Source organism: Pelodiscus sinensis, chromosome 15 (genome assembly GCF_049634645.1).
Source record: "Pelodiscus sinensis isolate JC-2024 chromosome 15, ASM4963464v1, whole genome shotgun sequence".
In the NCBI taxonomy this organism is placed as follows: Eukaryota; Metazoa; Chordata; order Testudines; family Trionychidae; genus Pelodiscus; species Pelodiscus sinensis.
In genome coordinates, this window is record NC_134725.1 from 34,793,354 (window position 1) to 34,805,530 (window position 12,177).

Here is a 12,177-nt window from a genome sequence, read left to right on the forward strand (position 1 = left end):
TAACAAAACAAGTAGGGCCTGCTTTCCCCAAGAAACAAGACTGCAAAATGTCACTCTTGGGCTAAAAAGACAACATTATAATGCCATCTGCCTTCAGTTGCCAGGAATACTCCTATCCCTGGAGCAGTAATTTTACAACTATCCTCAAGCCACTTTCTATAACTTACATGTACAAAAATTGGATCATTACTCCTTAAGCCACCTAGATATTCTATCCCCTAAGACAAGGGCAGGCAAATATTGTCCTGCACACTCCGAAGTCTGCATAGTAGGTTTCAGCCATAGAGAAATAGCCTTTCCTAACTTAGTCTACTTTGTATGCATACAAAGTTTACATCTGGAGCAGCAAAATATAAATACTAACTGCAGAAATACTGTCTGTCTCCTTCAACAGTTTGCCTCTGTAAAAGGACATCTTTTTTTCCCTATCCCAAACCTGGCTCATAACGGTTTTGCTCACTAATTTGACCTGGCTCAGTTAAGGTGCAGGTCTCCCACGCACACACTCCTCACCTGAAGGGTGCGTCATATAGGGGAAATGTGTTGTTGTCGAGACTGGAATGGGCTGTAGTGCACTTTGAGCGATGGCGGCTTGGGGACCACCAGGTGGCTGTGTCGTCATTAGCATCATTGGAGCATGGGCAGTTGGGTGAGAAGGAACCATTCCTGACTGTACATGAGCCTGAAACAAAGAGCTCTTTAGTATAATGGTCACAAGGAGGCAACACTCCTGGCCACATGACTAGCAAAGATTCCTCCAACTGAAACAGTAAATCCTGAGATTTACTCCTTGGCTAAAATGTGCATGTAGGGAGTAAGTTTGAGATTTTTAAAACACAAGGTGTCAAATCTTTATTCTTGGCTTTGCTGACTTCTCTTCTGTTTGGGCAGGAGCTCCTTGCTAAGAATGCTACTAGAGGATACTTTTGGAATATTTGTTTAAAAAAATCATCTTTAGACATTTTGTTAAGAATTGAGGGGCATTTCCTATGCAGAGAATGACTTGGATGCTATGCAGAAATAACAGGCACTGATATGGGCCTTCGCACACGTAGGATGAACTGTTATCCCTATCTCATTACTTCATATGAATACTTTTGGAAGGAGGAAGGAAAAGTATGAAGCAAAAGCAATAATATTTACCCAGCACATTCTCCAACCAAGACTTCACACTTCAATGAAATTAACTTGGTTTCTCACCTGTTCTACAATTCCTACTTTAACCACATTCTCCTGTGCTAGTTGCCCACGATCTCATTAATGTTCAGTCTCTCTATATAGCTATATTGGATCACACACAAAAACAGATGGGACATTATTTTCCCCATTTTTCCCCGCTATGTCATGCAGCTAGCTCAGATCTGTCCTATTTTCAGTTAAACTCGCTATATCAATTCTCATGTACTGAAAGTATTCATAATTAATCCCCCCCAAAAAACTGAAATGTGTCAGTCTCACTGCTTATCTTGTGACAAATAAGCACATAACGTATCTCCTCTATGGGAAATTCCTTTCACTCATTAGTAGAGCCCCATGCAGATCTAAAAATGTGGATCCATATCTGCTGGAAACAACATGCATCCAATCTGCAATCTGCTCCCCACCATCCCTAAGCAGTAGCAAGCGGTCTCAGGAGCACCTCTATGGGTGTGTCCTATGGGTGCTTCTCAGTAAAAATGAATGGTGGATATCCACATCTGGGGATGCAAAATATCGAGTGTATGGATATCCATGGTTTTGCAGAGCTCGACTCATTAGTAACGATTCCTGACAGGAGGCAGAGGGACTACCTCTATTTTCCAGGTGCAAGTCCTGCCAATCTTGATCAGTTACTAATCAGTTTCTCAATTTACAAGATGACTAAAAAACCAGGCAGCATTTAACTATGCCCATGTTTAGATGCAAACAAGTTTTCAAAACAAAATAAGCCCACAACCCTTCTTTTGTCTTTAGTTGTAGGTGTGTTTTAAGTAAAGCTGGTAGAAAATACTCAGATCCCAAGTTCCACTCCAGTAGATATGAGTGGCTAGGATTTCCGACTCATTCAAGTTAGATGTGCCGAAAAGGCAGAGTTCCCATATGGCTAAACCCTGCAACTCTTCCCATAAGCACTACTTTAATGTATCACTGTCACCCTTAATCAGGCAGCATTTGATTAACAGGACCCTCAAGTTGCAATATAGCTTTTAAGAAGTTCCCAAAAGGATAAGAAGTAACTCCTGAAGCATACTAAGAACATGTTTGTTCTTCACAGGCATGCCTTCCAGGCCTCATGCATTATGTCTCTCAAGATCACTAAAATTTTTATTTTGAGCAAGCAGCGCTATTAAAGCCATGACAACCATTTGTAAGCAGCTGAGCTCAAAACAGACATGAAAATAAGATTTCTGCAATGGTAATGCTGCTTTGATGCTGATTTTTGTAACATGTTCAGTTTTGTGAGCGAGGGATTCAAATTAGCACTGAGTTACTGATTGCCTTTAAAATTAAATTAATTTAATCTGTTGGGGTTGTCACATCTGGAATTCCCCACCATAAAATGGTAATGAATTTTATGATCGTACTTAGCATCAGGAAACCTCTATCTGTGGTTCTTCAGGATTATTTATTTTCCCATAAGCAGCTGAGGTTAGTCACCACATTCGAGATTTTTAGATAGAAGTAATTCCTTTACTAAAGATTTAAGGGATGCTACACCATCCTGAAAAGCCATCTATACATCTTTTGATATGTCCATGCCTATCGTTTTTATCTCTGTGAAACCAACACTGAATTCCACAGGCCAACATCAGAGATGCAGAAGCTTGGTTGTGCTCCTTAAAACTCTGAGACTTCACCATAATCATTTAGTTATTTTGCACTATAAGAAGCATCTTATTTCCTTTATTAGTTTTTGTGAATCTCACAAAGCAAACAAGGAGCCAGCAAGATTAGACAATTTACCTCTATTTAAAGAAAGCAGGGTGCCCACAGGTATGCTATCATCAGTTACACTTCAGTACAGTTCTCCTAGTCCTTTACATCTTGGAAGTGAAATGATTACCTCTGCTCTTGAGATCTGATGTTCTTGGTGTCTATATAGCAGTCACTTGCAATTAGGCACACAAGGGTCCAAATGCAGGACTTTACAGGGACCCCAAATGAAACTACAAAATCCTGTCAGTCATAGAACTACCAGGCTAAGAGATCAATATCCCACCTATGCCAAAATGTCTTTTCAGGGAATAGCCAAAATGCTTTAGAAGACAATAAGGCCCTATTACAAGTTGGCTAAAGAAAGTCAGTTAGGAGATCCTTCATAACACAAGAGCAAGGCAACAGGAGATCAAAATTAGAAAGCTATAAACTGAGAATGGGTAAAAGGAAATCCGGTAACAACAATTCTCCCCCTCCCCACAATGTCTCCTAATTAACTTGAACAAAGACTGACCCAGACAGATTCCTACTGGATTAACAAGATCTTGAGTTACACTAGCTAGGGTAACATGTATAAGGAGTTTTAACCCTTCTGATTTAAGGCATAAGCCAACCCCTGTATGCCTGGGGTTAGAAAGAAGTATCCTCTGTAGAAATGATCCTGCTTAACTGTACATTCTTTGATATACCTTTATGTTTCCAATAATCTGTGTTCTCTAAATGACAAACAACCAGGAGCCCTGTGGAACCAGATTTATTTGGGCATAAGCTTTCATGGGCAAAGACCCACTTCATCAATAAGCATCGAACAAAGTGGTCTTATGCCCAAACGAATCTGCTAGTCTTTAAAAGTGCCACAGGACTCCTCATTGTTTTTGCAGATACAGACTAACACAACTATCCCTCTGAGATAGTATTATAGTGCTAATCTCTGTAGAGCGGACTCTCCACACTGCTAATCACAGTCACTTCCATTCTCTGGACTTTTTTCTATTTTTACCATATAGTTTTTTATGTGGAGTGACCAAAACTGAAAAGAGCATTCCAGATCAACATGCTGACTACTGCAGCCCACTGCGTTGTCCCCTGTATCCCTAATGGCAACTTAATTCACAATCCATCAATGTACTGTAGTTATCTTTCCATCAAGTGTGCATTATACTTCCCACTTGTCTAATCTGAACTTCTTCCACCTCACACTGCTCAGCCACCTCACTTTAAATTCCTCTGCAATTCTTCATAGCGCTCTCAGGAGTTTCCAAACAGCCCTGAGAATTTCTCATTGCATAGATGTATAAAGATTTAGCTTTGCTTTCAAATGTGTTTTAACAAATTACCTTTTCTAAAGCTCTGTGTGGAGCCCACAGTATCTATTTTATATGAAGTGGGTGTGGCAAGATTCATGAGCACCCAACAGTGCTTCCAGAGTGCTAAATTAACAGCACTGTGCAAACAGAACCCTAAGCAACACAGAAAATAGTCTGCCAAGAAAAATGATGTAAAAAGAGGCCACTATATGATCTTGAGGCACTAGGCCATTTAGTCTTTGGAAGGCTGTTAAAGTTTGTTTACCTGGGGTACATGGGCCATGTGTGGCGGATTAGTATAAGCAGGCTGAACATGGGAAGGATGAATAGTGAAGACTGTTTGTTGTGCTGTTGGAAAACTATTTTGTGGAGACTGTGTATTGGAGCCTGGTGTCATGGAAGGTGGGGTTGGAGCAAGACCAGCATGGTACATTGCTGACTGCTGCTGTGGGTTTGCCAGATGGAGTGCCTGAGCAGCTTGGTGCTGGTGATGCTGCAAAGCAAAAAGTAAGAAGAATTAGTCAAAGATACAGGTTTGATTCCAGGGGGGAAACGAACATTTATTTCATGGAAATAATAATGAATTATTAAAATTTCACTTAAGAGCAAATATGCTCCTATACACACTACACAAATTATAAAATAAAATGCCACATTTTAAATTGGAAAATCTTAACCACCAAGTTCCTAGCACAGGGGAGGGGAGAAAAAGAGTGGGCAGCGGAGGGAAGTCACTAGAACCTTCAGATCTGATGTGTTTCCAGAAACCGACACTATCACAAAAACAAAACCCATCTTTCAGCACTTCCATCTGTGACTAACTTTCATGCCTTAAATCCACATGCACGAAACTGCACCAGGGAATGGTGTTCCTTTAATTAATCACAACAGCACTTCTGAGCCACCTGCCCTCCCATTCCTTATCAAAAAGGGTCAAATGAGTAACTTCCAATCACTGGACTTTGTATGTATGCAGGAGGTGGGGGAAGAGACACCCGCTGCAGTTTACACAAATAATTTTAAATCATGATTCATGATCCTTTACCTTGACCTTTATTTTTATCACATATTGGTTTAAAGGCAGGCTGACTGCACTTCACTTTGGATTCACATACAAATCGTAAGGAAATGATATTTCCAAGCCAAATATTTCTGGAATGATGGAGTATAAACATGCTTAGAGCTGCACAAAGAGCAAACAGACACTGAAGTAACAGACTGGTGCAGTGTTTTCTAACATAATGGGGTGCAAGACATATTCCAAAATATTTACTCTCTATAGTTTTCTTGTTACCTGCACTGGACTGGGAGCAGGGTGACTTCCAGCATGTTGGCTTTGCTGCTGTCCTGTTGGTGTGGCAGAAGGCTGTGGATGAGGCGGATGTGGATGCAAGGTAGCATTTGGGTGGGTATATTGTTGAGCTAGAGAGCCAGTAGAAACTAGAAGGAAAAAAGAGAAAATTGACAAGGGATACAGAATATACATCTCATCAAATTCACATCACATGCTATGTTTTTACTGGGAATGTCAACGTGTAATCGACTATACGATTAACAGATAAGCCTCCCTCTTCACCCCTGGGTTACTGCCTCTGATAGAGAGGCAGCAGCAGCACGGAGGGTGAGAGGGATAGGCTGGAGTCAATATTCACAGGAAGTGGGCTTTCAAGCAGGCTCCCTGTGCATGCCAGCTCCCCAGACCCACATTCCCCTCTGCCCCAAAGGGGCGTGGGACAGAGGCTGCCGCCACAAAGCAGCTTCTGTCTCTGGCAGCCTGAGCTCACCACAGACAGAGGCTGAGACACAGCAGCAGCCCTTGTCTGCAGGAGAGTATATGCTCTGAGATCCCCACAGAGGGAGGCTGCTCCGACATGGGAGCTGGCACAAGCTCAGACCCCATAGGAGGCCGCAGTGCGGGGTGGAAGGCAGCTGGTCTGTGCAGGGAGCTGGTTTTTAAACTGATTTCCCTCATGGACCAACTCCCATCATTCACCCTGCGCTGCTGCCTCTGGTACAGAGGCAGCAGCACGAGGTGGTAAGGGGCTCCCTCGGAGTGGGGCCAGGAGTGCACTGGATACTGGCACCGCCCCCCAAGACTATCCAATAGTTGTGTAACCGCTAAGATTTTATGCGGTGACATGACTATTCAATTACATGCCATCTAATGTCCCTAGTTTTTACAGCACAACACTGTAAAATAGTCTTTCCCCTCCTAAAAATAGTTTATTTTGTAGATACCTGCACATCTTACCTTGGATTGAAAATCTATATTTGCTTTACATGATTTTACAGGAAAGTCAACAAATTGTTCTGGAAAAAGTAAACTCTGTATTTTACAAAGTTAAATAATTCACAAACATGAATATTCTATTTCCAACATCCACAAAGTCTTTAGCTTTTACTTGGCTAACCTCACCATGCTATTTCTGTTCACAGTACCGTCAGCACACATATACACCATGTACTTGCAAATAAGCTACACAAACACATCATAAACAAGAGCTGGGAAACTCTGGCTTTCTGAAAGCAAACCAGCTTTAGTTGAAGTTGATGCCTTATAAATAGGGCCCAATTCAAGGAGCCTTCTTGTATTATCGCCATTCCCATTGGCTTCTTGTTGCTATGGGGCCCATCATTTCTGGAAATCATAGGCGCCAAATTTACACAGAAAGAAAACTCAATACTTAAGTAAGATAGCATTCACCAACTACAGCCACAAAGACACAGGGAAATTCTTCTGCAAAGTCAAGTGTAACAAGATGTCTATGTGCTTGGCCATTCCTATCATGTTTGGCTGTAAATTGGGCCATGCAGAGTTTGCTCACTCCCGTTTGCAACAGGCACAGTAATTTATGAGGAGGCCACATTAAATTGCTTCAAAAACGTCTTCACTAGAGCACTAAACAATTTAAATGAAGTCTCTAAAAAATGACATGCTTCCTCCACACCTGCATCTTTTAGATCTTACACAACATTTAAGATGATACACTATCTATTCACAGCTTGTGTATGAGGCTTGCAAAAATTATACTGATTCATGCTCACATTCACCTCTATACCACACTGCACCGAGATGGAGATTACCTCTGCTACCTGCAGTGCCAGGAATGGGATGTCTGAAGCAACCTATTACTTCATCCTGAACCCAGTATCCTAATTTAACCACTGACTGGAATATGGTACAAATAAGAAATATAATTACTGGCAAAATCAGAGAGCAATGCTAAGAAAGTCAACATTAGGAACATTTTTCTCTGCTGCATCTTCTTGATTTAAAAACCAGTTAAATTGGGGGGAAAAAGAGTTCCATGGGGGCATACAATATAAAATAAATTAGATTACAGTTTAGGCCACAACCATCGGAATATTCATTGCCAGCAATTATTTTTCTTCTACAAAATCCCAGCTCAGACCAAATGGGTTTAAACATTCTAATTTTCTATACCCCAATATGCCAAACCCACATTACAATTTCTGAAATGTATAACTCCTTCGTAGAACACACATAAAATGATATGCATTGATCTGTTCTCAACTAGAGAGTGGGGACTGAAAGAGACAGCATACCACACATACTGCCATTTGATACAGTGCAGCACTGTGTGCCACAAGGCTTCTGCAGGAACTCGCCACTTGCCACTCCAAGTGCTACAGACATATTCCAACTACTACGGAGCAAACAGCCTGTCCCAATCTTCCCCACTTCAGTTTGCTATTACTTCCTTTTTGCCTTACATTCGCTGAATACTTTACAAAACCCTGAACCGTGACTTTATTCAGCTAGTGATGAGTTTGCTTCGGTATAAATAATCCACCTACTGCAGCCCACTCAACCCTTCAAGAACTCACCTCACTGGTCAGCTCCTAGAAAATATCATTAACTCTTCACTGACCCTATGTACAATAATGGCATCTTCTGATTTCAATGTACAGATGAATCATGTGAACTACACTGCAAGGCTTTCAAAGTATTATTCAAAGGTCTAACTTGGTCATGACATATTTGTCACAATATTAAATCTTCACAAAACATTAATTTTTTTTAGTTAGGAGTTGGATTTTGGGAAGTACTAAATTAGCTTGAAAATGTCTAAAGTTTCTATGCATCTAACTGCAGTTAGTCTCCAGTGCTTTGGTATTCTGTTTTGCTTTCAAACAGAGAAATAGTGACTTCATTTTTAATATTACCACTTAAATTGCAGATGGAAATTTGCTGCTGCTGTAAATGAAATTTTTCACTATCTGCAAGTCTGTATGAAATTGACCAATTCACACATTAGAATCAAATCTCAACTCACTATTACAACTCCGTTTCCTTATGAAATTAGTCTTAATCCAATATTTATATAGAGGGGACCAAGACACAGGGGGATTAAATGACTTTCCAAATCTAATCCATTCTCGAGTTTGATTCAAGTGCCTTAGCCCCAAGAATCTCTTTCCTCCTTTCTAATTAAAGTCCCATTCCATTCCAGAGGAGATGTGTTATAAGCATTTACTAGAAGCTCTGTAGGGTATTCATTGCACACTGAAATAATTTAATTATTATTCCCTAAGGCTATTACTGTGCTTCATCTTTTTATTTTTACATAGCTTGAGAGAAGACCAAATGCAAAATACTCTGAAGCAGATACCTCTATCATGTAATAAGACTTCATGCTGAAAAGCATTTATTATAACACCTAATACAAGTGCAGAACTTATTAGAAAATTTTTAAATGCAGAAGGAAGAGGGAGAAGAGCAAAGCACTAATTTTCAGTAATTTATCCTCAAGGCATATGCTTGATAGAGAACTGAGTTAGTTTTGTTTGTTTAAAACTTGGAATTTACATTTTCCCAGGTGTGCGTCTGTTTCATAACCTATTCCAGTCAGTTTATATACTATTAGGTATGTCTACACTACAGCATTATTTTGAAATAAGCTATTTTGAAATAGCTTATTTCAAAATAACGCGTCTACACACAAAATGCATTTCGAAATAGCGTTTTTCTATTTCAAAATTGCATGTCCACACTGAGTGGACACTGAATCATATTTAAGGCTGGTTGGAACCCGTTCTGGCAGGACATCAGGTCAGAAGTTGCTTTGTGGCCAGGGCGGCCAGCAGGACACCCTGGGAAGGACTGGAGGCCCCCTATTTCGAAATAAGCATCTGCACAACGCTTATTTCAAAATAGCAGTTTTGAAATTGGCACTATTCATCATGGAATGAGGTTTATCAATTTCGAAATAAGCCCTCCACTATTTTGAATTAATTTCGAAATAACAGAATGGCTGTGTAGACACTAGAAAAGTTATTTCAAAATAATTCATGTTATTTTAAAATAACTTTGCTGTGTAGACATACCCTTACGTACTAAAAATGCTCACTCAACTGCTACTGCAAATTATATTTTAATAGTAATATGTAAGACATTCACCTTTTGTTATTTTTCTGGAGGCTTTTACAGATTCCATATAATATTTTATTCAAGAAACAAGTGTATAGGAGCAAGTAATGAAATGGGTAATTTAGAAACAAATGCATCCACTTTTTCCAATTTATAGTAGAAGTTCAATTCGTACCCCAGAAAATTAAACATTAGGGTTTTCTTTCCATTTATTTCTACAGAATCTCATTAAGAACATAAGAACGGCTGTACTGGGTCAGACCAAAGGTCCATCTAGCCCAGTATCCTGTCTGCCAACAGTGGCCAGCACCAGGTGCCCCAGAGAGGGTGGACCGAAGACAATGATCAAATGATTTGTCTCCTGCCATCCCTCTCCAGCCTCTGACAAACAGAGTTCAAGGACACCATTTTATCCCCTGGCTAATAGCCTTTTATGGACCTAACCTCCACTAAACTATTTAGCTTCTCTTTAAACTCTGTTATAGTCCTAGCCTTCACAGTCTCCTCTGGCAAGGAGTTCCACAGATTGACTACATGCTTGCCATTCTACAGAGATGCTGAAAACTCATTACTACAAGAGAGATTCTGATACTGTATTTCACTTTCTACAGGTCTTTCTTTCCCTTTAGTAGTAAGGATGTGTGAAAGGAAAAAATCTTAGTTTATGAGTCGTAGTTATATGCTCTCATCTAAGAAGGCAATTCTTCAACACCATAATCAGATTCCAGAGATTTAAATTATAGTGTCACCAAATTACTTCAGATGAGCAAGACATATAAACCCATTAAAGAAGCCTTGCAAAACTGTCATGAAATATTACCAACCTAGACTCAATCTACTCACCTTCATTAGGACAAATGCATATAAACAATGTTTTACGTGATCAGCCAAAGAGTTAATCACCCTAGGACAATATTTCCATGATAATTTCTATAATGAATGTGAGGAAAAAAATAACTGCTAAAAGTAGTCAAAAACCTTATATTACATTGTTCTTGATGCATTGGCAGTACTATGGAAGCACATTACTAATAGTATTTGTGATGGATCCTCTGTGCAAGAACCCTCTGCTCATCTCAGGACTGCTGATAATCATGGTTTGCCTCCAGCAGAAGTCTAAGTCAGAAATGCCTCTTTTCTTTAAAAAAAAAAAAAAAAAAAAGCTCTGCAGCTTGAAGTCTTGACAGAAGTTGGCCAAATTAAATTTAAAAAAAATTACCTCCCCACCTTGGCTCTTTTTTCCTGGGAACCCTGAACAATGCTCAGTTGATTTGCTTCACTTACATCATTTTCTAAATAGGTGGTTTCTAGTTATAAGCCATATTAATCATAACTATGATGTCTTTTTGATATTGATAGTTAGGACAAGCAATTCCATATTGGATTAGACAAAGATTCCTTACCAGAGGGGGTTTAATTACTGAATAGAATTCCAACTAAATCAAGGAGGAAAGAGCAACAATCAATGCTGGCAACAAGAGCAAAGACAAAGTGAAAGATGGCCATTGTAAACCCACAGAAATAGCTAAAATTAAAAATCAGAGCAGCAGAGTGGAGACACAGAATTACCAACCATTCGCCTCAATAGAAAACAATCCCCAAACTTCTGACATTTCAGTTTATCCTTTGAGGAAAACTGAATGCTGACAATGGACCTAGTGGGCTTGGTCAGAGGAGCAATACATTGACCATCATAACCTACAAGATAGTTTCTAGGAGCTGACCAATGAAGTGGCTCCAAAACTATTGCCAGACCCAGTAAAATGGTGAGGATAACCACCTCTAAAGACTTCAGTCTGAATGGTAGGAAGCAGAGAAATAGCATGTCTTACTTCAAAAAATATATATATAAAATCATTTTACACATTTATGGTGGTCTCCATTTAAAAGAATACCTATGTAAGGAAGGAACTTGTTAAAGGAATTTCAATGCACCAAACCAAAAAATATGAACACCCTTAAGCACTCAAAGTACATTTCCAGTATAAGAAAGACATTCTGTAAAAAACTTTTTCTGTCTGCCAAAATGAAAGCTACAAAGTCCTTTTAAAGCCAAAAGGCTTTAGGGAACACCGGTTACAGTATTTATATTAAAATAATTAAAACATTTCTGACAAAGTGGTTTTACTGACAAAAGCTGATGCCCAGATAAATCTGTTCATCTTTAAGGTGCCATTCATTGTTTTTGTAGATACACACTACCACAGCTACCCCTCTGAGAATTATTTACATTATTCTTCATACTCTCTTGAATGAACTGATATTTACAAGAAAGAACGTGCATGAAACATACAGCTACTATGAACAAATAGAGACCCTAACAAACTTGCTGCAATACAGAAACAAGTTGACACACCCAGGAATTGCACCTCACCTATCCGTGAAGCGCTAAGGTCTCTGGCAGGATGGGCACAGAATAATCTATGGCAATTCCACTAGGGACCCTACCCTGGCACACCATGAGATTCTGAAGCTTCTTCTGAAGTTTTGTAAAAGCTTCCAACAGGCATTTAATCTCACTTGTCATTTATTTCTAAGAGACTACAATAGACATCATTTTGG

The 12,177-nt window shown here is 39.6% G+C and overlaps 1 protein-coding gene across 17 annotated transcripts in view; it reads right to left on the reverse strand.

Moving 5' to 3' along the window:
• The window catches only part of ATXN2 (ataxin 2), a 120,101-nt gene that overhangs the window by 909 nt on the left and 107,015 nt on the right, over positions 1-12,177 (reverse strand). For 15 of the 17 annotated variants that reach the window (XM_075898725.1, XM_075898728.1, XM_075898726.1 and 12 more), the window contains 3 exons: positions 5,518-5,663; positions 4,489-4,716; positions 514-682 (listed from right to left, as the gene is read on the reverse strand). In XM_075898725.1, the coding sequence (XP_075754840.1) occupies positions 514-682; positions 4,489-4,716; positions 5,518-5,663 (543 nt within the window). The other 2 variants (XM_075898724.1, XM_075898729.1) reach the window with 2 other exon arrangements.